The 26718-nt window shown below is 46.8% G+C and overlaps 1 protein-coding gene across 2 annotated transcripts in view; it reads left to right on the top strand.

Annotated features, from left to right (window-relative positions):
* PIBF1 (progesterone immunomodulatory binding factor 1) overlaps positions 1-26718 on the top strand; it is a 344403-nt gene that overhangs the window by 85374 nt on the left and 232311 nt on the right. For both annotated transcript variants that reach the window (XM_075336819.1, XM_075336818.1), the window contains exons 8-9: positions 21554-21735; positions 22856-22981. In XM_075336819.1, the coding sequence (XP_075192934.1) occupies positions 21554-21735; positions 22856-22981 (308 nt within the window). The remainder of the gene's footprint in view (positions 1-21553; positions 21736-22855; positions 22982-26718) is intronic.

Genomic DNA, 26718 nt, shown 5'->3' with positions numbered 1-26718 from the left:
TATTGGCCCGGGGTTTTTGGAGAGGTAAAACGGTACTGCGAAACCTGCCCGGAGTGTCAGCTTACCGCACCCCTGACCCATTTTCGCAGTCCGTTGGTATCGTTACCCATTATAGAAGTCCCTTTTGAACGGATAGGGATGGATCTGGTGGGGCCCCTCGTAAAGTCCGCTCGAGGGCACCAACACATCCTAGTGATCGTTGACTATGCCACCCGGTATCCCGAGGCGATACCTCTCAGACATACTGCAGCAAAGCTTATAGCTCGGGAGTTGTTTGCTGTGTTCCGCCGGGTGGGGTTGCCCAAGGAGATCCTTACGGATCAGGGGACCCCATTCATGTCTAAAGTGACCAAAGAGCTATGCCGGCTACTCCAGATCAAGCAGTTGCGTACGTCTGTGTATCATCCTCAAACGGACGGTTTAGTCGAGCGTTTCAATAAAACCCTGAAAACCATGCTCAAAAGGGTGATTTCAAAAGACGGGAAAGACTGGGATATGATGCTTCCCTATTTGATGTTTGCCATACGAGAGGTGCCACAGGCATCCACGGGGTTTTCGCCTTTTGAATTGTTATACGGGCGACATCCCCGGGGATTGTTGGACCTGGCAAAGGAAACATGGGAGCAAGAGCCCACCCCCCATAAAAGTGTGATTGAACACATTTTTAGGAATGCAGAACCGCATAAGCGCGGTCATGCCAATTGTGAAGGAGCATCTACAGGAGGCTCAGGCCGCGCAAAGCGGCCGCTACAATAGACAAGCTACCATGCGGACCTTTAAACCCGGGGATCGGGTGTTGGTATTAATCCCCACTGCGGAGAGTAAATTCCTGGCTCAGTGGCAAGGCCCCTACGAGATAAAGGAAAGAGTCGGGGTGGTTAACTATAAAGTATTGCAGCCCGGTAGGCGGAAACCTGAACAAATATACCATGTCAACCTGTTAAAACCTTGGCAGGAACGGGAAAGCCTGATGGCTGTTTTTTCCCCATCTCCCTCCTCTTCGGGTCGTTCACCTCCGGCTCCAGTGACCTCCGGAGAGGACGAACCGGAAGTAAGGATTGGAGAAGCCCTCACCAAGCAACAGAGGCGAGAGGCCAGACGGTTGGTTCAGCAGAACCCCGATGTCTTCTCCGAGCTGCCCGGTAGGACCAGTCTGATACGACATGATATTGTCACCGAGCCCCACCTGAAGGTACGCCTGAAGTCATACCGGGTACCGGAGGCTCGACGACAAGCCATATCGGAGGAAGTAAAGACAATGTTACGCCTGGGGGTCATCGAAAAATCCCGGAGTGAATGGGCTAGTCCGATTGTCCTAATACCAAAACCCGATGGCTCCTTAAGGTTCTGCAATGACTTTAGGAGATTGAACGAAATATCCAAGTTCGATCTCTACCCCATGCCCTGGGTGGATGAGCTGATTGATAGGCTGGGACAGGCGCGATATTTTACCACGCTCGACCTGACCAAGGGGTACTGGCAGGTGCCACTGACGGAGTCCGCCAAGGAGAAAACCGCTTTTGTTACACCGGAGGGTCTCTTCCACTATGTTGTCTTGCCTTTTGGGTTACATGGCGCTCCGGCCACGTTCCAGAGGTTGATGGACTTAGTGCTGGAACCCCACCAGGCGTATGCGTCAGCGTACCTTGATGACATCATTATTTACAGCTCCGATTGGCAGACCCACTTGGAACAGGTACAAGCGGTGGTGGACGCGCTTCGGACAGCCGGATTGACAGCCAATCCCAAGAAATGTGCGTTGGGACTCACGGAAGCCCGCTACTTGGGCTACGTGATAGGTCAAGGAGTGATTAAGCCCCAAATTAACAAGGTTGAGGCGATCCAGAAGTGGCCTAGACCCCTGACCACGAAGCAGGTTAGGGCCTTCCTGGGTATCGTGGGGTACTACAGGAGGTTTGTAAAGGATTTTGCGGGACTATCGGCCCCCTTGACGGACCTTCTCAAAGGCAAGAAGTCCGTCATGGTGCGCTGGACTCCGCAGGCCGAGGACTCCTTCCGGGCCCTGAAGGGGGTCCTGTGCAGACAGCCCGTTCTCGTACGCCCTGATTTCCGGAAGGAGTTCATAGTACAGACTGACGCCTCAGAGGTCGGCCTGGGGGCAGTGTTGTCTCAGGTGGTTCAGGGGGAGGAACACCCCGTCACCTTCTTAAGTAGGAAGCTCACCCCTCCCGAGCGGAATTATAGCGTAGTGGAGAAGGAGTGCCTGGCGATCAAGTGGGCCTTGGAGTCCCTGCGCTATTACCTGCTGGGACGGCAGTTTCGCTTGGTGACGGATCACTCTCCACTGGTCTGGATGAGGTCCGCCAAGGAACGGAATGCCCGGGTTACCCGGTGGTTCCTTTCGCTGCAGAACTTCCGGTTTACGGTTGAACATAGGGCCGGTGGGTTGCAGGGCAACGCCGATGCCTTGTCCCGCGGCCCGTGTTTGCTGGCGGGAGTTCAACCCCGCACGCTTGAACTGGGGGGGGGGTATGTGAGACTGTGACCGGGGTTATCTATGACGGCCGGTATGTCTCGCCCCGGTTGTGCTCACTCCATGATAGAAAGTAAATCCACTCTAGGGTTAATGCTGTTTCCCTACAGGCTGAAGGAAGGGTTAAATGGAAACAGGAACAAGGGCAGGTGTGCCGGGTGTGAGGGAGTGAACAGAACTCCCTGAGCTCTCTGCTGGAGAGGCACATGTATATTGTTGTGGACTTTTGTTTGGACATTAAACCGTGTGCTGTGAACCTTAATGCCTGGATCCCGTGTCTTCTGCTGCGCAGCCGACCGTGCTACCTCACAATATATATATGTGTGTGTGTATGTATATGTGTGTGTATGTATATGTGTGTGTGTGTATATATATATATATATATATATATATATATATATATATATATATATATATATATATATATATATATATATATATATAATATTATATCGTAGAAAAAGGATTCTCCTGAGTCCTAAACATGGGGAAATAATAGAAACTAATTAAGAAAAACGCCACACAGATAAAAGTAACAAAACCAAGGACAATCAAATCATAAGAATGGAGCAAAGCTAAGTTGCTCGTTCAAACCCATGGGCTTGAGGGTGCCCAAAACATGGATCCACCGACACTCTCTTTGGGCTTGTAGGCGTTTTATGTCACCGCCCCTCGAACCCATCCTTATTTTCTCAATGCCCCGGACCCGAAAACTACTGGGATCACAGTTATGAACGGTCCGGAAGTGTCTTGGCATAGTTTTCATACGACTGAGGTCTTCAGCTGTACATGCCCCCAGGATATCCCTCTCATGTTCACAGGTACAAACCCGTAGTTCCCTGGAGGGTAAGACCTACATATATCAAGTTTCACGTACATGTCGCATAATATATTACGTATGTACTGCTATGATATATAGTCTAAAATCTTGTACTCTCTCAGGCCATCAGCAGATTTAACCCTCAATTGGTGAGTTGGGATTTTTGTCACACAACTGGTGATGTGGGGCTTCCTATACCCCAGTGTTTAGAAATCTCTAATTTTTACAGAAAATGCAAAGATCATGTTTGTTTTAATCGTTTTCTCATTGGCGATTGATTACACAGGAGTATACCAAATTTTTGACACCCACAAGTATCGGAAAATGTAATAAATTGATGATTCATACCAGTATTTTCCAATGAATGCCAGCTGAACAAAATTTCCCTGGGTGTTGCGCACCCTCACCAGTTGAGGGTTAAACACAGAGGTCCTAACCATAGTTTGGCAGGCTAAACAAATCCCCACATGGGTAGAAACCAATTCTCCTTTTACCAATCGCAAGAGGGTTAAGCCAGCTTTACACCTTACAATTAGGTATGCGATCTCGTATGCGATGTGACACACCCAGGTCGCATATGCGATTGAATGAGATTGCACGTAGGTCGTTCATTTGCTGTCACACGTGCGTTAGTAGTCTATGTTAAATTGATCAATTTTGTGTGCGATCCTTTAGATCATGTGTTCTGTGACGTATGCATTGGACACCCTTTTTTTTTTTTTTTTATTTATTGACTTGCCAAGTGTGTGTAATGTGTAGGGATGCGGTTTTACTATGTCATCTGCCATTCAGCTCTGCTACATGGCCGCTAACAGCAGACACAGACAGCCATGTAGCAGAGCTGAATGGCAGATGACCACAGACACAGACAGAGCCGCACTGTCAGAATGAACTTGGGTGAACCTCACCCGAGTTCATGGTCATGCTGCGGCTCTGTCTGTGCCGCGTCCTGATTAGCGGTCACCTGTGAAGGATTCACCGGTGACCGCTAAACTCCTGAGTAAGTGAATTGAGCAGCCCTCTCTCCATATACTCACCGATCCCCGGCTCTGCACGGCATTCACACTGCTCCGGCGGCTTTTACTGTTTTGAAAATGCCGGCCGCCCATTAAACAATCTCGTATTCCCTGCTTTACCCGCCCACCGGCGCCTATGATTGGTTACAGTGAGACACGCCCCCACGCTGAGTGACAGGTGTCACACTGCACCCAATCACAGCAGCCGGTGGGCGTGTCTATACTGTGCAGTGAAATAAATAATTAAATAAGTAAAAAAAACGGCGTGCGGTTCCCCCCAATTTTAAAACCAGCCAGATAAAGCCATACGGCTGCAGGCTGGTATTCTCAGGATGGGGAGCCCCACGTTATGGGGAGCCCCCCAGCCTAACAATATCAGCCAACAGCCGCCCAGAATTGCCGCATACATTATATGCGACAGTTCTGGGACTGTACCCGGCTCTTCCCGATTTGCCCTGGTGCGTTGGCAAATCAGGGTAATAAGGAGTTATTGGCAGCCCATAGCTCCCAATAAGTCCTAGATTAATCATGTGAGGCGTCTATGAGACACCCTCCATGATTAATCTGTAAATTACAGTAAATAAACACACACACCCGAAAAATCCTTTATTAGAAATAAAAAACACAAACATATACCCTGGTTCACCACTTTAATCAGCCCCAAAAAGCCCTCCTTGTCCGGCGTACTCCAGGATGCTCCAGCGTCGCGTCCAGCTATGCTGCATGAAGGTGACAGGAGCTGCAGAATACACCGCCGCTCCTGTCACCTGCACACAGCAAATGAAGACAGCCGCGCGATCAGCTGAGCTGTCACTGGATCCAGCGGTGGCCGCGGGTAAGCTCAGTGACCGCTCAGCTGATCGCGCTACTCACCGCCGCTCCTCTCACCTCCACGGAGCAACTGAGGTGAGTAGCGCGATCAGCTGAGCTGTCACTGAGGTTACCCGCGGCCACCGCTGGATCCAGTGACAGCGGGTAACCTCAGTGACAGCTCAGCTGATCGCCGGCTGTCTTCATTACCTGCGTGGAGGTGACCGGAGCGGCTGTGTCTGCTGCAGCTCCTGTCACCTCCATGCAGCAGCGCTGGAAGCGACGCTGGACCATCCTGGATTACGCCGGACAAGGAGGGCTTTTTGGGGCTGATTAAAGTGGTGAACCAGGGTATATGTTTGTGTTTTTTATTTCTAATAAAGGATTTTTTCGGGTGTGTGTGTGTTTATTTACTGTAATTTACAGATTAATCATGGAGGGTGTCTCATAGACGCCTGACATGATTAATCTAGGACTTATTGGCAGCTATGGGCTGCCAATAACTCCTTATTACCCCGATTTGCCAACGCACCAGGGCAAATCGGGAAGAGCCGGGTACAGTCCCAGAACTGCCGCATCTAATGTATGCGGCAATTCTGGGCGGCTGTTGGCTGATATTGTTATGCTGGGGGGCTCCCCATAACGTGGAGCTCCCCATCCTGAGAATACCAGCCTTCAGCCGTATGGCTTTATCTGGCTGGTTTTAAAATTGGGGGGGACCGCACGCCATTTTTTTTTACTTATTTAATTATTTATTTCACTGCACAGTATAGACACGCCCACCGGCTGCTGTGATTGGGTGCAGTGTGACACCTGTCACTCAGCGTGGGGGCGTGTCTCACTGTAACCAATCATAGGCGCCGGTGGGCGGGTAAAGCAGGGAATACGAGATTGTTTAATGGGCGGCCGGCTTTTTCAAAACAGTAAAAGCCGCCGGAGCAGTGTGAATGCCGTGCAGCATCGGGGATCGGTGAGTATATGAGAGAGGGGGATAGACTGACATGGACAGAGAGTGAGGGACAGAGATAGTGACCGACTGACAGAGATTAGTGCATGACAGACATTGTGAGGCGCTTCAGAACGCAGCTTTTCAGCTGCGCTCTGAAGCGGACCTTTTTTAAGCTGCGGTGCAGAGCGCACACCTGCGCACATAGCCACAGACATCAAAATCGTATGAGGGATGTCACACGTTACAATTCACTAGGTTCATACAACAAAACGTCCAATGTATGAGGAATAAACGACGTGTATGCGATCACCGTATTTTCGGTCAATCTTGATCGCACGTAGGTGTCACACGCAAATACGTCACGAACGATGCAGGATGTGCGTCACTTACAACTTGACCCCGACGACAGATTGAAAGATTTATTGAAGCGTGTAAAGCAGGCATTAGACACTTTTGCTACGTAGTGGCTCTTGACCAAATGGTCCTTTAAATTCTTTCCCCTCCTGGTAAAAAGCCAGCCAAGGTTGGTTCTGTTTTGAGGCCGGACCAGTGTTTTTTCAAAATGTGGCGCATACTCTCCCATTGATTGTATGTGGAGATAAACTGTATCAGACTAGGGATTGACTTCCTATGAGATGTTAGAAGAAGATTTTTCCTATTCTTTGCCATAGCTCTAAGATAACCCCTCTTAATGCACCTCCTACTATAACCTCTGTCTATGAATCTCTCCTTTAAATCCTCTGCCTTTTCTTCAAAAAGTTCCCCCAAGGAGCAAATCCTTCTAGCCCTGAGAAATTGTCCCTCAGGGATTGCCCTCACCATGGAGGATAAATGGGCAGAGGAAGCATGTAGGAGGCATTAACAGAGGTCTCCATCCTAAATATGTTGGTCTGAATAGAGCCATCCTTTAGAACTTGAAGTTTAATATCTAAGAAGTCAATCTCCTGACTGTCAACTTTATAGATGAGTCTGATGTTGGATCCATTCCGGTTCAGCCCCATCATAAAAATTTCCAAATCATGTTGAGACCCTTGCCAAATGAAAATCAGGTTGTCAATATATCTGTACCATCCCTGTACCTGTGGAGCAGGACGTGCACCATCATTAAATATGCCCCTCTCCCAGAGGCCCAGGAAGAGGTTGGCATAAGATGAGGCACATACCACTCCCATGGTAGTGCCCTGTTTCTGCAAAAAACCCCTGTCTTTGAAAATAAAAAAATTGTGTGTCCAAATGAACTGCAATAGATCCAACACCCCAACCCACCAACTCTCCATTGAGATTGCTAATCCTGAGAAAGTATTGAGATGCCTCTAAGCCATCATCATGTCTAATACTAGTGTAAAGACTTTCGACATCTGCTGTCACCAAAAACATATCCGAATCGAAGACCAAACCATCAAAGCGTTTAAGGACGTCCATAGTGTCCCTAACATAGGAGGGCAGCATCTCAACAAGAGGATGTAAATAGTACTTGAGGAATTTGCATACCGGATCGCATAGCCCTCCCATGCCAGAGTCAATTGGACGTCCTTTTGGGGATCTTTGTGAATCTTGGGTAATAAATAAAAGGTTGGAATGATGGGATTCTTAACTCTAAGACTGTCAAACACCTTTTTGGTAATTATTCCTGCTTCAAGAGCCTGTTCCAAAATTTTATTCAAGGCACAGGAGAAATTAAGGGACTACAAGTCAAAGGCGTTTACACCTCCTTATTACAAAGTTGTCTAAAGAACTCATATTCGTACTTATCCACAGGCCATACCACCACATTCCCCCTTGTCCGCAGGTTTGAAAACTACATCATCCCAGGATTTTAACTCACCCAGGGCTGTTTTCTGATCCAGAGTCAAGTTGTCACTCTTCCTTCTGTTGCTGATATGTTTAAAATCATTTGCCACCAGCTGGGTGAAAATTTCAACCTGGGACAAATGGAAAAGGAGGGGAAAGTGGTATATTGGGGAAAAATGTACAAGGGAAAGTTTTTCAATGTTTCAGGACAAGACTCACTTGCCAGTTCCTCAAGCACCCGGACAGCCTCCCGCTCAGCACGAGTGTTGAGGCCCATCTCAGAAATCTTCTGTTTAGAGTGTAATTTTTGTAAAACAATTTTTCTCGAGAAAAGATGAAGGTCCTTCAAGGCTGTAAAATAATTGTAGTTGTTAGAGGGTGCAAAAGTCAAACCTAAAGATAACACCTCCTGTTGTGGTAAAGTAATATGATGAGTTGACAGATTAAATACCTCCAATATTTTATTTTTAGGTCTCTTATCCATTTGTGAAGGACGTGTTATTTTCTGTTTATTTGACTGTAGTAGACCTCATCCCTTCTCAAGGAGTTGTCCTCAACAGATGATACCGAGGAAAAATAGGCAGACCGGGTGCGTGGGGAAGGTCTAGATGTTCTATAAGACTTTTTCCATTTGTATACCCTGTTATTTTGGAAATCTGCCAGGTCTCGCTGGTATTTTTTAGTCTTGGTTGCAATGATGTCATTTTCCCACTTCCGAATCTCCTCATCAAGATCAGCATAGAATTTAGAAGATCTCTCAGAGGGGAGTTGTTTTCTTCATCCTGCTGTATACTGTATGTAGAACACCCAGTGCCTTAGAAATCACGTCTCAGAAAGCCTCTAATAGGCTGGGCTGTGCACGAGTGCTGATGTCACCGGGTCAAAGCTCTGCTCATTTCATTTTCCACCATTCATTAAGCATTTTTTTTCTTCAATGGAAAACTCGAACATACACGTCTTACAGGATTTGAGGCAAAGTGTTCTATAAGATTGTAGACTCTGTATGACAGGCTGCCTCATCACTTACAAGGCATATAAGCATAATGATGATTGTGGATGAGTAAAGCTCATAATGCCCTAAAGGGAGGCAGTCTGTACCCAAAATCAGGTTATAGAAATAGACATAAGACTCCTGACTTTACTGAATCACTTCTGAACTCTTAGGGTATCCAAAATGAAAATGTCATGTTTATGGCAGCCTGGAAAGCAGTAGCCATCTTTTGGATACACTTACTTTGTGGGGTATACTTGCAGCCACTCAACATCCCTAAAAAGTACCTATTGGCACAAAACTGTATTGTGTGATTTATAAGGATATGTGCGTCCTTCCGACCGTGGCTTCTTAAGTAAACATCCCATTAGACGTCTTTGAGGGGTGCCTTGTATAATTTTAATATAACAGATGAAAGGATAGAACTTTCTTGAGTCGATAACACACATTAGATCGCCATACAAAGCTTTGAGTGATCGTTCATCTGACAGCCTTCTCGAGCCGACTATCCCGTACCCATGAGCCCTTGATTGGCCAAGCACTCCTGTGTTCTCTATGAGAAAGCTCTTCACAGATATGTCTGGCAATGGCTTTTTTCCAGGAGAACAAAATGATCAACAGTCCGAAATTGGACATGCACGGTCAACATCTCTGTTAATATATCAAAGGCTGACCCACACATCCAACAGGTGTGAAGAGGTGCTAGCTGAAAACGCATAACTGCAAAATACATACACCTGCACTGTAGAATGCTAACAATGAATAAGGGAACTCTGGTATTACAGTACTGCTATAGGAATATTTGAAGAAAAAAAAAAAAGATGCTCAGCTTAATTATTTGCCAATGTGAGCCCAGCAACTAACACAAGGTGATCTTTAATATACTGGGACCCTAACTTAGAGGACCAACCACATGGACTTTCATATATAAACTAAAGCCAGTGTTATACTGGCACTATCATGCTGATTCTAAACATACATTTAGTTGTGAGATCAGATGTATTCTTTATTAAATATAGGCAAGTAAAGTTTGTGAAATGCACTGGTGAGTTTGGCTGACTTATGGGGGGCATTACTACTGTTTTATGTAGTCAGCAGCCCCCAACCCAATTATCTGCTGCAGCAATTTGTACCCGTAGATAGTGGCCATTTCTTCCAATCGAAGTGCAGAGTAAGGAATACTTGTATACTATGGAAATACATTGGCGTCTAGTCGGCTTCTTTCTCTCTATGTTTGAATGGCATAATGCATGATTCTGGGACACTTTGGTTGTCTTACCACTGGGAATGCCTCGGTTGAGAAAATATTTGGGAAGTACATGAGATGCCAACAATAAGAAAGAAATACTTCCTTGTGTGGCGGGTGCTGCTTTACAGGCAGGCCGCGCTCCCAGATAAACCAACTGCGGTGTGACTAATGTATGTATAAAGTATTAAGCCCTAAATATCACCCGAATCAGTGTCCTGACAGTCTGGGCTTCCCGGTCACTGATTCTGTCATTTCTCTTACTTTGACGCTTCGGTGTTACATCAGTATTGTATTTTATATAAAGGTTAGTTATTCTTAGCGCACAAATCCTGGAGAGTTAGCATTAAAGGCGTGTTAGTCTATGTAAATAGTGAATCACCGAGTGCTGAAAAGTTCTGCAAACTTCAGACTTTCCATTTCAATTCTTCATCGCCATCTCTTTTTGCTTCATCATACCTGCATAAGCAACATCAGGCCATGGCACATTGCACCAAGATGCAAGGGAAAAAAAATGCAGAAAAATGGAAACCTAGTACATTTGTCTCAAGTCATAGGAGGAAAGACTTTATGGCTAAACTGCAAGTTACAGCTATGGAAGTCCCATATACATATGACCACATGAGTATCATGATAATGTAACTGCGTAATATAATGTCATCGGAGAATCAGGTACTGCCCTTAGGATATGTTCACACATGGCGTTTTAGCTGTGTATTCCACACTACGTATTGGTATGTTTTATAGTGCAAGCATGATCAATGAGGTTTTTTCTCCTCCTATTTTGATCATGTTAATTCTTTCCTCCTTTTTCCACAGCTTTTCATCCATTACCATGAACGGGCAAAAACGCTGCCCTTTTCATGCAGAAAAAAAAACACTGCCAGAACAAAAATGAAAATATCCCAATACTTCTCACAGCTGAGAGTTGGTAACAGTGTATCCGGACTAGGCAGTTCTCTGAGCACAAAAACCCTAAACCCCAAAATGTAGATACTCTCTGTGGGAAACAAATATTTCTGCAGATGTTGCGTTGCATTGCATTGCAATATAGTCTCCACCACTCCATCGGGCTCTATCCATACACCGATATTCTTACCTAAAACCAACATGTCCCATGGTCTTCTCTCAGATTCATGCAGAATACAACAGAAGAGAACGCTGCGTCATACGGAGGAATCGCCAAGGGCTCTTTGGCCACCCTGTTCCAGCTCTCTACTGAATGGAGTCATCTTCATAAGCATTTGCAACAATGAGAACCTCATTAAGCTTTTTCCCGGTATAGCAAAATATCTCTACCGGACAAATAATATACACACTACAGGGTGTTTTCCCAGTGCAGTATGATGGGGGCAGACATCATTCACTTCTATTCTACTCAAATGTGTAGTTTAGTAAACTGACATCTGGACGTTCTGCAGCAGGCTCAGCATTTTCTTTGCACTTTTGATGCCCAGGCTGAAATCATATGGATTCTTACTGTAGAACTGTTAATGCATCCAGGGACCATAGAATGACTATTGGTGTGGGTACATCTGGCCCTGCAGAGCTAGAGGCCAGTCAGTGAATTCAGCACACTCACCGCTGCCTGATACACAGCCCGACTCCTCCCCGATGACTGGAAGCGAGCAGCTATACAGGGAATGTTGACTTCATTTTCTTGCTGTAGTGGTTGGTTACCAACTTCCCTTTTAATAATAATAATGGAAAACCTAAATTAGAAACTTTTGTCCAGCACAGACTTCCTAAATTATGAAGCCGATCCTAACGTTCTAATTCGTACTGTGTTTTGAGGGCAGTCAGAGCTTTTCTGGCCACCCTACCGCTACAGTGATTTTTGAACAAATCAGATGCTATTTCTGGAGCCAGCACTTATTTACAAAGCAGCCTGCACTGGATCAGTGGGGGCATTGGAAGTTGTGTATGCCTGCGTTTATTATCTTTTGTCATTCTATACCTAAGAATGAATGTATATTTTACTTTCGGACAACCCCTTAAAGTTCATGTATTTATCTAACAACACCACTTTGGATAGGACATGGTGCAGTAAAGAAAGAAAAGCCTATACAAGTCCATATATTGTGCTGTAAATCCTTAAAGGTTATCTAGTGTAAAGAAAATTCAGAGCATTGAGAAGAGGAAGAGAGTCTAGGTGCTGTGTGACGCCCATCCACACAGGGAATACAGGACAGCCATGACAGTGTGCTCATCGTACAATGTCCCCAATCAGCAGACTGTGGTCAAATAGAGCAACTACAAAATCTAGTTACAAAAGAGCTAAAAAACTCAGAATTGACATGCTGGAGAAAGAGAAATGCAGTTTGGGGGCAAAAAAAATTTGACAAAAATGCAGCATACACACACAGCCTAAGGCCCCCTTCACACGTCCGTGTCTCCGGTACGCATCCATAGACCCAGAAAAAGATCCGTGTGACACACACCGGAGAAAACACATGTGTCTGTGAATTAAAATGAATTTCTATACTCACCTTCTCCAGCCCTACTGTCTCTGCCGCTGCTGTCACTTGCTTCCGACCCCCGCTCATTATGCTCATCGCATATTCACTACACTGCGGGCCGGAAGCAGCAGCAGCGGGGAGTCGGCGGGGCCAGAGACCGTAGATCAGCAAGACGGAATGCAATGCCAGGGACAGGTAAGCAGAAAGTTCCCGTTCTCCGTGTGTTTATCACGGATAGGACACGGAGAACGCACGTGTGCCATAAACATGGCACACGGTGGGCAATACACACCTTAACACGTCCGTAAAAAACGTGCGTGATTTTCACAAACGTGTGAAAGAGGCCTAAAGGGGTATTCTGGGATTACAAAATCAATGGCCTGTCATTAGGTTGGACTCTCAGTATCAGATGAGTGGTGGTCCAACAGCCATTACCCCCATCTATCCCCTGAATTAAGGAATTCCCTTGTTTAGTAGTGCCTGTGTCTCATACTACAACTCTGTCCCATTGAAGCAAATAAGACTTAAAGCGTAATGGTCATATTAATGTTTATTTCATACATTTATATTACACCTGAAAAGGAGTAACTTTGTCATATAGCTTATCAGACATTTGTTACTTTCTCTGCAAAAATTGATCAGTCATTATCAAAATTCTGGGGTAAAATCTGTATTCAGTGAAGACTTTCCCATTACTGAGAGAGCAGATGGCAGCTGTTACTGATGAGAGTCTATGATGACAAGGAAAGCTAGAGGCAGAGGGAGGAGCTAGAGGAAGAGGGAGGGGCTATTTTCAGAGCTCCACCCCTTCTTTTTTTATCTACATATCTTATCAGTAGGATCTCAGGAGATAGCCGACATCCAGTTATTCACTTTAGTGTAGTGTCATTCGGGGCAGGCATGGGTCTGACCTGTTTTAGCCTTGATTAGGAACCAGCCTTTTTCTTTTTGAGTAGAATGAGGGAACAAGGGGCCTAGACATTACGTTTCTACCATTACATTTAGAAAGCCTCTTGTTCTTAGGTGAGAATCTGTCTGCAGCGCTCCTAATGGCAATATTGTCCTTTTTAATCTTTGCTTGTCTCTCTTTACCTGGGTTGACTCTCAATGCGATCTTCCTGCCTTGCCTATCCTGCTCCAGTAGACCTTGACTTGTAAGCCTATAGGTTAGGACTGCTCGCCAAGGCAGGGCTAACTGTAGGCTTCCATATTAGTCCCCCAGGAACTGGATGAATGTATTCTGGTGTTGGACGCGCTTCAGTCCTCTCCTTTTTTCGTGCCGATCATAGATCTCTTCATTTTCAGCTTTCCAGCAGGGTGATATTTTTCCTCTCTGGCAATCTCTTCCATTAGACAACAAAACCATGAAAAAAATTCCTATTTTATCAATCTTTATTAGTCAATTTCTAAAAAAACTGTCAGTGCAGTCAAGAGAGGAATAGCCACTTAAAAGTGGTTGGGCGGGTGTATAGGGGGGGGACACGTGCGCCAGATGTCGATGTTGAGGATATAGGCAGGGGAGGGAGGGTCATCCTTTTGGGAATAAGGTGTCCCTTGATTGGGGAACTTTTTGATCTTATATGTATTAACAAAACTGCATACCAGACTTTTTAGGTTTTTTGACCTGCACATTTATTCACGTACACTTTTTTGGTGATGGTGGTTTTATGGTTGGAGGGACAGTAAGGGACAGCCGCCGAGGAGCGGGGGCACCGAGTACATTAGGGTGTTTACACTCCGCTGGTAGGTAGGGGAAACTCATAGGGCTGGTACAGGCCCCCTCCCTCCCCTGCCTATATCCTCAACATCGACATCTGGCGCACGTGTCCCCCCCCTATACACCCGCCCAACCACTTTTAAGTGGCTATTCCTCTCTTGACTGCACTGACAGTTTTTTTAGAAATTGACTAATAAAGATTGATATTTTAAAATAGGAATTTTTTTCATGGTTTTGTTGTCGATTGGGTTCCTCCCTGTATTTTGAATTTGAGGTATAAAATCTCTTCCATTAGGAAAGGCTTTGAAAGGGGCTCTCCCCTCTCTTTTTCTCATCTTCAGGAGCATGGTCTGGCGTTCAGCTCCCTCTATTCGCCTTAGCATGAGTCTCCTCGTTTCACCTTTCCTGGTTCACCTTAATGTGGAGATTAATCTCCTTCATTTAGGTTCTTTGCCTTTCATCTCCTTTCAAGATTCTTACATATTCTAATGTAGTCAGAGCTGTACACCTCTACCTATCTTCCATAGTTACTGTTGTTTTCTGATTTCGACATGCCAATATGGAACGTTTGGCTAAGCCCGGGCTCCCCTGCTAGCGCATGGCTCTTTCCCTGTAGGGTACAAGCCTCCTTGGTCTTCCTCTTCCATGCATCAGTTCTTCTTTACCATAAGTCCGCTACTTGGTCCTAGCCTTCTGTTGCCATTGTTGTGTAGCTCTTACTTTTGCGTGTAATGATGCAAGTCTTAGCAGGAGGGTACTTCAAACGGCGGTGATCAGCTAGTAACCTGATGGATTACTATTCTTTATTCAGTAGTACTGGTATTAGTTTTCACACCCCAGGGACAGCTTTAGAATGTCTTATGGTTAACAACCGAGAAATATATATTTTTGGTTATCACCATAAAATCTCTTTCATGTAGCTTAATTGGGGGACACTGCACCCGCTTTGGTTTGAGAAGTGAGGAGGTTTTCATTTGTATAGCCTGGTGGGGAGGTGAGCTTTTTTCTTCCTAAGATATATCCTTGTCAGCTTCCAGGTGACAACATCTTAACCCCTTTATTCCTATGCTCCCCAATGAAGGCTACACAAGTACCAAAAATCTTTATTTCTTTATCATTCCTTTGGGAGACCCAGACCATGGGTGTTTAGCTTCTGCCTCCGGAGGACACACAAAGTACTACACTTAAAAGTGTAGCTCCTCCCTCTGAGCTTATACACCCCCTGGTAGCCAGTCCTAGCCAGTTTATCGCTTTGTGTTCAGGAGGTCATACATCCACACATGCATTCTCATCTGATTGTTTGACTTTTGGAAAGAGTTTGAAGAAAAGCGGGTCCATGTCTGGACTCCCGGCATGTCCCTTCTCACCCCACTGTGTAGACGGTGTTGTTAAGGTTGATTTACAAGGCTGAAGCCTTACATGCCGCGCTCCTTCACCATCCCTTCTGGGCTCTGGCTTGAAGTGGGAGCCAGCACGGTCTCCATGCCTGGCAGGAGTCCGGTCTCCATCCACAGCCCCTTGAGGATTCTGTTGGACCGGAGCACTCATCCCCAGGGACATGGCCCTGCGTCTCAGCAGCTAAGTACCTGAGACGTTTATGTTGGGGGTCCCGGTTCTTTATTGTAAGGGGAGAGTATGCTGTATGTGATTGTTTTTAACTTTTCCGGCGGGTTCTCCAGCTTTTGCCTGAGAACCGCGCCGATGGTGCCTGCTTGTCGGCCTCGCCGCTTAAATTTAGGCCCCGCCTTCGCCGGAGGCCTAGTTTCGTTTTCCTGCCCTCGCATGTCACTCATGCAGAGGGACAGGTTCGGCTCCTCCCGGCGGCCGTTCTACACAAGGGAGGGACACTCCCCACTGCTGGGGCGTCCCTCCTTCCCGGCAGGTCTCTCTAGCCCTCCAGTTCCCGCTCTTTTATAGGAACGCCCCTAGTCCCGCCCCCTCCATTTCTCAGGCAGAGTTCACTCTGCTCTGGGACATCCTGCATTCTGCATCTCTGCTGAGGTGCTGCGCTCTGGGTGACCGGGCTTCGGGATCTGGAGGGCACACAACACCGCGCTCAGTGGTCTGGTAAGCCACAGCCGGTCTCCGGTTGTGGACCTCTGTATATTCTCCCTGGGGTTCATTCTCTGCAAAGCCCCCACTCCAGCAGCATGTCTCACACAAGGAGCAAGGCTCCAAAGCTTTATTCTGCATGCACTGCATGTAAGCTCCTGCTGCCTGAGCCGAGCATTTATCCACTCTCTCAGGCTGCTGCTGCACCTGTGATTGGACCCCCGGCCTGGGTAGAGTCCTTTTCTAGGTCCATATCCCAGTCATTTGCTGAGTCCATGGGACTTTTGTCCAGGACGTTGATGAATATGCATCAGCCCCCCTCTCAGGGTGCCTCTAATACTCTTGACAGAGGACTCCTATCCTCTGACCTCCGTCCATCAGAGCTCATGGAGGATTCATTATCTGATCCCAGACCCCGTCCTTCTAAGAGAAGGCACAGGGTTTCCTCCCCCTCCTCCCCCTCCCCATCCCACGGCTCTGTCTCAAGAGCTGACTCTCAAGATGAGGAGGATGCCCTCACTGGGGGCTCGGAGGCTATGTATCCCATCGATTTCTCTGAGGGTGACTCAGATCTTAGTGATTTGATTGCTTCTATTAATTCTGTGCTGGATCTCAATCCGCCAGTATCAGAGGAGCAACTCTCTTTGGCAGAAAAACATCAGTTTACCTCGCCTAAGAGAGTGAAGAGTGTGTTCTTTAACCACTCTAGTTTTCAGACCGCTGTGACCAAACCCAGGGCCTGCCCTGACAAACGGTTTCCAAAGCGTGGTTCTGATGACCGGTTTCCATTTCCACCTGAGGTGGTCAAGGAGTGGTCTCACTCCCCAAAGGTAGACCCTCCGGTGTCTAGGCTATCAGCCCGGACCGTTGTCGGTGGCTGAGGGCACCTCACTTAAGGATTCCACTGACCGTCAGATTGACCTTCTGGCCAAATCTGTGTACGAAGCTGCGGGGGCCGCGTTTTCCCCGACTTTTGCAGCAGTGGGGGCTCTCAAAGCCATCTCTGCTTCTCTAGAGGAGATGCATTCCCTCACCAAGGAATCTATGCCTGAGATGGTTACCTTAACTGCTCAGGCTTCAGCCTTTTCATCTTATGCCATGTCTGCCATGCTAGAGGCTGCTCACCGCACTGCGGTGGCTTCAGCTAATTCTCTTGTTATCCGCAGGATTTTGTGGCTTCGAGAGTGGAAGGCAGATGCTTCGTCCAAGAAGTTTCTTGCTGGGCTCCCTTTTGCTGGTTCACGGCTGTTTGGTGAACAGCTGGATGAAATCATTAAAGAAGCTACTGGCGGGAAGAGTACTTCCATGCCACAAACCAAGACCAGGAAACCCGCCCAGGGTAGGAATCAATCGAGGTTTCGTTCCTTTCGTTCCTCCAACTGGTCATCCTCTAAGCCTTCCGCCTCGTCCGCTAACTCAGCCAAGGATCAGAAATCCAACTGGCGCCCAAAAGCGCGTCCGCAGAAGACCGCAGGAGGTTCTGCCACTAAGGCAGCTTCCTCATGACTCTCGGCCCGCTCCAGCCACGTCCTTAGTCGGTGGCAGGCTCTCCCACTTTGGCGACGCTTGGTTAAAGCAGGTCTCCGATCAGTGGGTGAGAGACATCATATCTCACGGCTACAGGACAGAATTCTCTTCCAGCCCTCCAAACAGATTTTTTTCTCTCAACTCCCCCCTGCTCCAAGGCCGCCGCCTTCTCGCAGGCCGTGGCGTCCTTGCAGGCAAACGGAGTGATTGTCCCAGTTCCCGCTCAGGAACGGTTCAGAGGTTTTTACTCAAATCTCTTCCTAGTTCCAAAAAGGACGGTACCTTCCGGCCCATCCTGGATCTCAAGCTTCTCAACAAGCATGTCCGGGTGCGGCATTTTCGCATGGAGTCTCTGCGATCAGTCATTGCCTCTATGACCCAAGGGGAGTTCCTGGCGTCCATCGACATCAGAGATGCCTATCTACATGTGCCAATCGCAGTATCACATCAGCGTTGGTTACGTTTTGCGATAGGAGAGGATCATTTCCAATTCGTGGCTCTCCCCTTCGGGTTAGCCACGGCCCCTCGGGTATTCACCAAGGTCATGGCGGCAGTGATTGCGGTCCTGCACCTCCAGGGTTTAGCAGTGCTTCCTTATCTGGACGACCTTCTGGTCAAGGGTCCATCCAGCGCAGACTGTCAGCGGAGTGTTTCGCTCACTCTCGCCACCCTAGCCCAATTCGGGTGGATTGTCAATCTTCCCAAATCCACTCTGACTCCGAGCCAGAGTCTCACGTACCTAGGGATGCAGTTCGAGACTTTGCCGGCACTTGTGAAGTTGCCCCTTAATCAAACAGCAGTCTCTCCGGCTAGCGGTGCGCTCTCTCCTGAGGCCCCGCCGTTATTCCCTCAGGCGCCTGATGCAGGTGCTGGGTCAAATGGTGGCCTCCATGGAGGCGGTTCCCTTTGCCCAGTTCCATCTGCGTCCTCTGCAGCTGGACATTCTCCGCTGTTGGGACAAGCGGCCTTCCTCCTTACAGAGGTTAGTGGCTCTGTCGCCACAGACCAGGACCTCTCTTCAGTGGTGGCTTCGACCCCACTCCCTGTCCCAAGGGCGCTCCTTCCTGGCTCCGTCCTGGGTGATTCTCACCACGGATGCCAGCCTATCCGGCTGGGGAGCGGTACATCTCCACCACAGAGCACAGGGCACTTGGACTCCGTCCGAGTCAGCCCTTTCAATCAATGTGCTGGAAACCAGAGCTGTGCTTCTAGCTCTCCTAGCCTTTCACCACCTGTTGGCGGGCAGGCACATTCGAGTCCAGTCAGACAACGCGACAGCGGTTGCCTACATCAATCACCAAGGCGGGACACGCAGCCGCCTGGCAATGTTGGAGGTCCAACGCATTCTTCAATGGGCGGAGGACTCCAAGTCCACCATATCCGCAGTCCACATCCCTGGTGTAGAAAACTGGGAGGCAGATTATCTCAGCCGTCAATCCGTGGACGGTGGCGAGTGGTCTCTGCACCTGGCAGTGTTTCAGTCAATCTGCCGCAAGTGGGGCACTCCGGACGTGGACCTAATGGCATCCCGTCACAACAACAAGGTTCCGGTTTACGTGGCTCGCTCCCACGATCCTCAGGCCTTCGCCGCGGACGCTCTGGTTCAAGACTGGTCCCAGTTTCGTCTGTCCTACGTGTTTCCCCCTCTAGCTCTCTTGCCCAGAGTCCTGCGCCAGATCAGAATGGAGGGCCGTCGAGTCATCCTCATTGCACCGGACTGGCCCAGGTGAGCTTGGTATCCGGACCTGCTCCAACTGTCCGTGGAGATGCCGTGGCATCTTCCGGACCGTCCAGACCTCTCGCAAGGTCCGTTTTTCCGCCCGAATTCTGCGGCACTCAATTTGACTGCGTGGCTCTTGAGTCCTGGATTTTGACGACTTCTGGTATTCCTCCTGAAGTCATCTCCACTATGACTCTGGCCCGTAAGTCTTCCTCCGTCAAGATCTATCACAGGACTTGGAAAATTTTCCTGTCCTGGTGTCGCTCTTCCGGCCATTCTCCTTGGCCATTTTCGTTGCCGACCCTTCTGTCTTTTTTACAGTCCGGTCTGCAGCTAGGACTGTCCCTCAACTCTCTCAAGGGACAAGTCTCAGCTCTCAGTGCTGTTCCAGCGGCGTCTCGCCCGGCTGGCTCAGATCCGCACCTTCATGCAAGGTGCGTCTCACATCATTCCGCCTTATCGGTGGCCCTTGGATCCCTGGGACCTTAACTTGGTCCTCACGGTATTGCAGAAACCCCCCTTTGAGCCTCTTAGGCAGGTTTCTTTGTATCGTCTTTCTCAAAAGGTGGCCTTTCTAGTTGCCATAACATCTCTCAGGAGAGTCTCTGATTTGGCTGCGCTCTCCTCGGAGTCACCTTTTTTGGTTTTTCACCAAGACAAGGTAGTTCTCCGTCCGACCCCGGACTTTCTTCCTAAGGTGGTCTCTCCCTTCCACCTTAACCAGGATATTTCCTTGCCTTCCTTCTGTCCGGCCCCTGTTCATCGCTTTGAGAAAGAGCTGCATACTCTAGATCTGGTGCGTGCTCTCCGGATTTATGTGGCTCGCACCGCTGCGCTTAAGCCTACCAGAGTACTCAGGTGCCTCCCCCTCCGGGGATCAAAGCACACTCGACCAGAGCTGTCGGTGCCTCTTGGGCTTTTAGGCACCAGGCTACGGCTCAACAAGTCTGTCAGGCTGCCACTTGGACTAGCCTGCATACCTTTTCGAAGCACTAGCAAGTGCATGCTCATGCTTCGGCAGATGCGAGCTTGGGCAGACGCATCCTTCAGGCGGCTGTCGCCCACTTGTGAAGTTAGGCTCCGCCTACTTCTTAGTTTTTTCTGTTTATTCCCACCCAGGGACAGCTTTGGAACGTCCCATGGTCTGGGTCTCCCAAAGGAACGATAAAGAAAAAGAGAATTTTGTTACTTACCGTAAATTCTTTTTCCTATAGTTCCGTATTGGGAGACCCAGCTCCCTGCCTGTTGGAAATTTTCTTGTTCCGTGTGTTATCACCGGCTGTTGTCGTGGACAGAGTCTCCGGTTGTTCCTGTTCTTTCTCGGTTCTACTTGTGGGTGGCTATTCTCCTTCAGCTTTTGCACTAAACTGGCTAGGACTGGCTACCAGGGGGTGTATAAGCTCAGAGGGAGGAGCTCCACTTTTAAGTGTAGTACTTTGTGTGTCCTCCGGAGGCAGAAGCTAAACACCCATGGTTTGGGTCTCCCAATACGGAACTATAAGAAAAAGAATTTACGGTAAGTAACAAAATTCTCTTTTTTGTCACTGTTGAAACTAAGCTAACTGTTTTTACTAATTGGCTACATATTCATTTATTTTACCCAAGGTGTTTTGTTTTTTTTGTTTGTTTTTTTGCAAGCAATACTTTCCAGCAGCAAATAATGATTACTTACCTCTTCAGTCCTCTGCCGCTCTAGTGCTGCTATTCTAGTAGCTCTTCCAGTCTCGTAGAGTAGAAGGCCCGTCCATTCATGGTCCTCTGCAGCCAGCCACTGGCCTTACTGGTGAAATGTGGTACATGGAGGTGTCACCACTAATTTACCTTGTTTTGCTTTTTCAATAATATATTACTCCATTCTTTATACACAGCATACAAGTTACTAATAGTAAGTAAAATGGAAGCTGCAGCTCATTTTGCTGCAGGTAAAATGATTATTGTGTGCACTTCTGTCCACTGTATAGGTGACAACACTACGTCAGTCTGTATCTTTGCTCCAAAAAGATAAAGAATTTCTAAACCGACAGAACATGGAACTGAATATTCGCTGTACCCATGAGGAGGACTGCATGGAAAGGCTTCAAAGCCAGCTGGAAGATGCCAAAAAAGCCAGAGAAGAACTGTATGAAAAATATGTTGCCTCTAGGTCAGTGCTTCTCAGCTCAGATGTTTAATGTATTTGTCATTTCCAAAGTTTGCACCACAATTTAAACAAAACAAACTAACAAAACTTTTCATAATGTTCAAGGAAAATAACTTCAAGTTCTTGCCATCCAGAAATTGGAATTAATGTATACTGGACATGGTCACACTATAATAAAGCCTATAGTATTTTACATGCACACAGAACATCAATATCAGAAGCAACGACTTCCAATTATGGCTTTTAAAGGGAACCTGTCACCAGATTTGGTGAGTATAAGCTGCGGCAATAACCAGTGTGCTCTTATATACAGCATGTTAGAATGCTGTATATAAGAGCCCAAGCTGCTGTGTAGAATGAAAAAATGAGTTTATAATACTCACCTGAGGGGCGGTGCGGTGCAGACTAGTCAAATGGGTGGCTCCGTTCTCCGGGTGCAGCGCCTTCTCTGTCCGCCGTCGTTGTCCTCCTTCTTTTGAAGCCTGGGTGCATGACGCGTCCTCAGTCATGCACACGCGCTGGCATTGAGGTTCTGCACTGGCGCAGTAGAATACTTTGATCTGTCCTGCTCAGGCAGATCAGAGTGCACCTGTGCAGGACCTCAATGCCAACACGTGTGCATGACTCAGGACGCGTCATGCACCCAGGCTTCAAAAGAAGGAGGACAAAGATGGCCGATAGAGAAGGCGCCGCACCCGGAGAACGGAGCCACCCATCTGACCAGTCTTCACCGCACCGACCATTTAGGTAGGTATTATAAACTCATTATTTCGTTCTACACAGCAGCCTGGGTTCTTATATACAGCAAGAGCTCACTGGTGATTGCCGCAGCTTATAGTCACCAAATCTGGTGACAGGTTCCCTTTAAGTCTAAAACACAAGAGTTTCTCTTTCTTCCATACATTAAATGTAATTCTCTTAATTTCTTCTGTTATAACGATACAACTGTGGAGGCGGGGTCACCTTGGTGCACTGTAAAATAGTATTCTCACTAAATTCAAAGCTATTGGTGGCCGTAGATGCAGTGTAAGTCAGGGCACAGCAGTGGCAGAAAAGAATCAGTCATAAAAGTCTGTACAAAGGAATGACTGTGTATGCATTATGCAAATATCTTTAATTGCAGAGACCATTATAAAACTGAATATGAAAACAAACTCCGCAATGAATTGGAACAAATAAGACTAAAGACAAATCAAGAAATTGAACAACTTCGTGGAGCATCAAAGGAAATGTACGAGCGGGAAAACAGGTAAGGATTTGCAGTACGTTGTTAAACATATTAAGCCTGATGCTAGTTCTGCGATAGGTATCTGACCAGCTCTTATTGGCGCTTATTCACATGTCTCCGCACTACGTAAATGAATCCCTTTAATATGCACATTTGTAAAGAGATTATCCACATAGGACCATAACAGAATGTGTTGCAATTGGTTCTGTCAACACATTTTGGTCTTTTGGGGAAGTGATATATCATTTTTTTGTCGATTATCTGTTTACATTTTTAGCACTGAGAGATTTTGGCTTTGATTTATGTTGTAAACAACTTAACCCTAGAGTGCATACCTGGGGCCTCGCAGGCCTGCTAGGTTACTTGTTTTCTATTGTAGCTTTCTATGGTTGCGCGTTCTAGGGTTAAAGGCAACATATCATCATAAAAATGACCTGTGGTTTAAATCGTTTTTTTTTTTTTGTTTTAATTGTAATTATAATGTTTATTAAAATACAAAGTTTGTAATCTTGAAACTTGTACAGAGGCCACTGAGGCCTATCTTAAGGTCCAGTCACACTAAGCAACTTACCAGCGATCCCAACAACGATAGGGATCGCTGGTAAGTTGCTAGGAGGTTGCTGGTGAGCTGTCACACTGCGACGCTCCAGCGATCCCACCAGCAACCTGACCTGGCAGGGATCGCTGGAGCGTGGCTACACGAGTTGCTGGTGAGCTCACCAGCAACCAGTGACCAGCCCCCAGTCTCCTAGTTACAGCACACATCAGGTTAATTAACCCGATGTGTGCTGCAGCTAAATGTGCACAGAGCAGGGAGCAGCGCACACTGCTTAGTGCTGGCTCCTTGCTCTCCTAGTTACAGCACACATCGGGTTAATTGCCTGATGTGTGCTGCAGCTATCTGTGCACAGAGCAGGAGCCGGCAGCACAGGCAGTGAGAGCGGAGGAGTCTGGTATCAAAGGTAAATATCGGGTAACCAAGGACAGGGCTTCTTGGTTACCCGATGTTTACATTAGTTACCAGCCTCAGCAGAAGCCGGCTCCTGCTCACTGCACATTAGTTGTTGCTGTCTCGCTGTCACACACAGCGATCTGTGCTTCACAGCAGGACAGCAACAACTAAAAAATGGCCCAGGACATTCAGCAACAACCAACGACCTCACAGCAGGGGCCAGGTTGTTGCTGGATGTCACACACAGCAACATCGCTAGCAACGTCACAAAAGTTGTTCGTTACCAGCGATGTTGCTAGCGATGTTGCTTAGTGTGACGGGGCCTTTAGAATTACTGTACTTTCAGGAAGAGTTTACAGCAGTTTCGTTATCATCAGAGGCAGGATTACAACGACGGTTGATAACACGGCATCCACCAATCACAATAAGTGATGTCACAGCTCTCCCTCCCTTCACAATGACTTGGACATGGTCATTTGATGCTTCAATAACAAAGCTAGGGTCTGAGTCTATTCATTGTGGCTGAGCTACATAGGAAGTTAGACGAAAAAAAGCCCCAGTGTGAAAATGACAAGTTTTTTTTCCTTCATCTAGATAATGATCTAAAAAAAAACATGTAGCACAAAAAAAAAAAAAAAAAAAAGAGTTCAGCAATAGTCATTTTCTAATGGTGACTTCTCTTTAACATTGCTGTGCAGGGTTAGAAAAACCTTCTTGCTTTCTTCCAAAGACCGAGCCACACCTGCATGCTACTTGTGTGTTATTGCATCTCTTCCCCATTGACGTTAATGAGTTTGTGTCCTGCTTATCCTATACAAACACGTTAATGGTGCGTGCCCGCGATGAGTTTTCATCGCGTTTTTGACGCTGTGTGTTTTCACTGCATCAGAAGTGCAGTGTTGTACAGTGCAAGAACTGTGGATGGGATCTGCAGAAATCTCATGTCCGCCATACATCTTTTTTCCACTGCATTAATTGACATATCATGTGTTTTTGGGTTTTTTTTTGTTTTTTATTTTGTTTACAATCCACAGCATGTCAATTACTCTTGCTGTTACGCTGAGTTTTCTGTTCAAAATTTTTCCATAGACTTGCATTAGATGCAGAAAATCAACAGGTGAAAAGAAGCATGTGTTTTTAGTGCGTTTTCGAGGCATTAAAGAATCAAAAATGCATGTAATCTGCATCTAAGAAAGTCAATACCAGGAAGTTTCAAAAACAGAGCAAGCTTTATTTTAAAGCATGACATAACAAACAGACAAAAAAACGCAGCGTCAGAAACGCAATAAAAACAAATGTTAAAGCACACACAAAAACACTGAAAAACGCAGGTAAACGAAGGTGCAGAAATGGTGCAGGAATACTGCGGTGCCAAAAGCTCAACAAATACTGATTGTTGCCAGAGTTACCTTTCTGAGTAATTGTGCCCATACACCGTACCGGGATGTCGGCAGACCGTGATCTCTACCGACTCCGCCATATACATGAATTCCCTGCACAGATGAACGCTAATGTGTTTCCAATGGAGAAATGGGAGCAAGATCCTGCCAGACACTTGTCACAGCGACTTATCCCCCGGCACAACGATCGGATTGGGCTTGTGAATTGAAAGCACCCGATCCTTCACTTATCAATACTCTCTGCCAGAGGGAGAAGATTTTACCACCTATCGTGAAGGGTTCGTCCTTTTTGTGAGAAGTGGAGTACTGCATTTCTCCATGCTTAGCACTTGTCATATTTGTATCTTGTCTTTCTTGTTGTTACATCATCGTATGTACCGTACGTTTTGGAGATGCCCTTTACATAAAATACAGTTACAGAAGAAAGTCATGAAATAGCTTCTTCTTTCTAACATTCGGCCCGTTGTGGATCCGCTCTGGGTGCGTCCCATTGAGCTCATCACTTTGACTTGTTGGGAGAAGTTTTGACATTTGCAGTGTCTTTTTAAGAATGTGTCGAATATGGTATTACATCAGCGCAACCAACATTTAATAGAATTAACAATGAGCCGCATTTGACAATAGGGAGTACAGGACCGAGCAGCCCACAACATGTCGAGGAAGTAGACGACTGCGCTTAATTACAGGCTTTAGATAATTCTGTCTATTCACAGGTAACAGTCTATCAAGTTAATAATCTCATAATAAGCATGAGATAGAAACTGAAGAGTTTCTATCTGCCTTTCAAGCTTAATTATTTTATTCGTGTAGACGAAGAGTGAGGGCCGACAACACCATGTATATGGTTGAGTAAAAGCATATCACACGCTTCTGGGGTATGTTTAGACATGGCATTTGGATTCCCTTTAATCTACACCATGGTGCAGTATAATACACACAGATATAGTCTACAATACGTGATGCACAAGTAAACCAATTTTCCAGATGGAAAAATAAGCTTTCTTCAGATTTTCACTGCAAATTTCTCCCATTCCTCAGCTGAATATGCAGTGGTAGTCCTATAAATTTCAATTTGTGCAGCTGATCATATAGTGGTGGAAATATCTGGAATTTTTTAATAACTCTTGGGAGCCATACACATTGAATCAGACTTTTATCTAATGTGTATGGGGCTGTTTCCCCAAAGGTAGCTGTGTGGAGGCAAGAATAGTCAATTTGGATATTAGCAGCCATAGAGGTGTTTGGCAGTGGCTTACTCACCTACGGTATTTCTACTGAAAACACAAGAGCGCTCTTCAAGACAGAGCGTGCATATGTATGGGGAAGCCGGAAAGAAAGGTTGTTTGTCTGACCACTTCTCTGGAAGGCAAGCCATTCTTGCTAAGACTCCCTTCCAAATTCCTTCC

The sequence above is a fragment of the Anomaloglossus baeobatrachus genome, chromosome 2, assembly GCF_048569485.1.
Source record: "Anomaloglossus baeobatrachus isolate aAnoBae1 chromosome 2, aAnoBae1.hap1, whole genome shotgun sequence".
Classification (NCBI taxonomy): domain Eukaryota; kingdom Metazoa; phylum Chordata; class Amphibia; order Anura; family Aromobatidae; genus Anomaloglossus; species Anomaloglossus baeobatrachus.
This window is presented reverse-complemented; position numbering and strand designations above follow the sequence as displayed.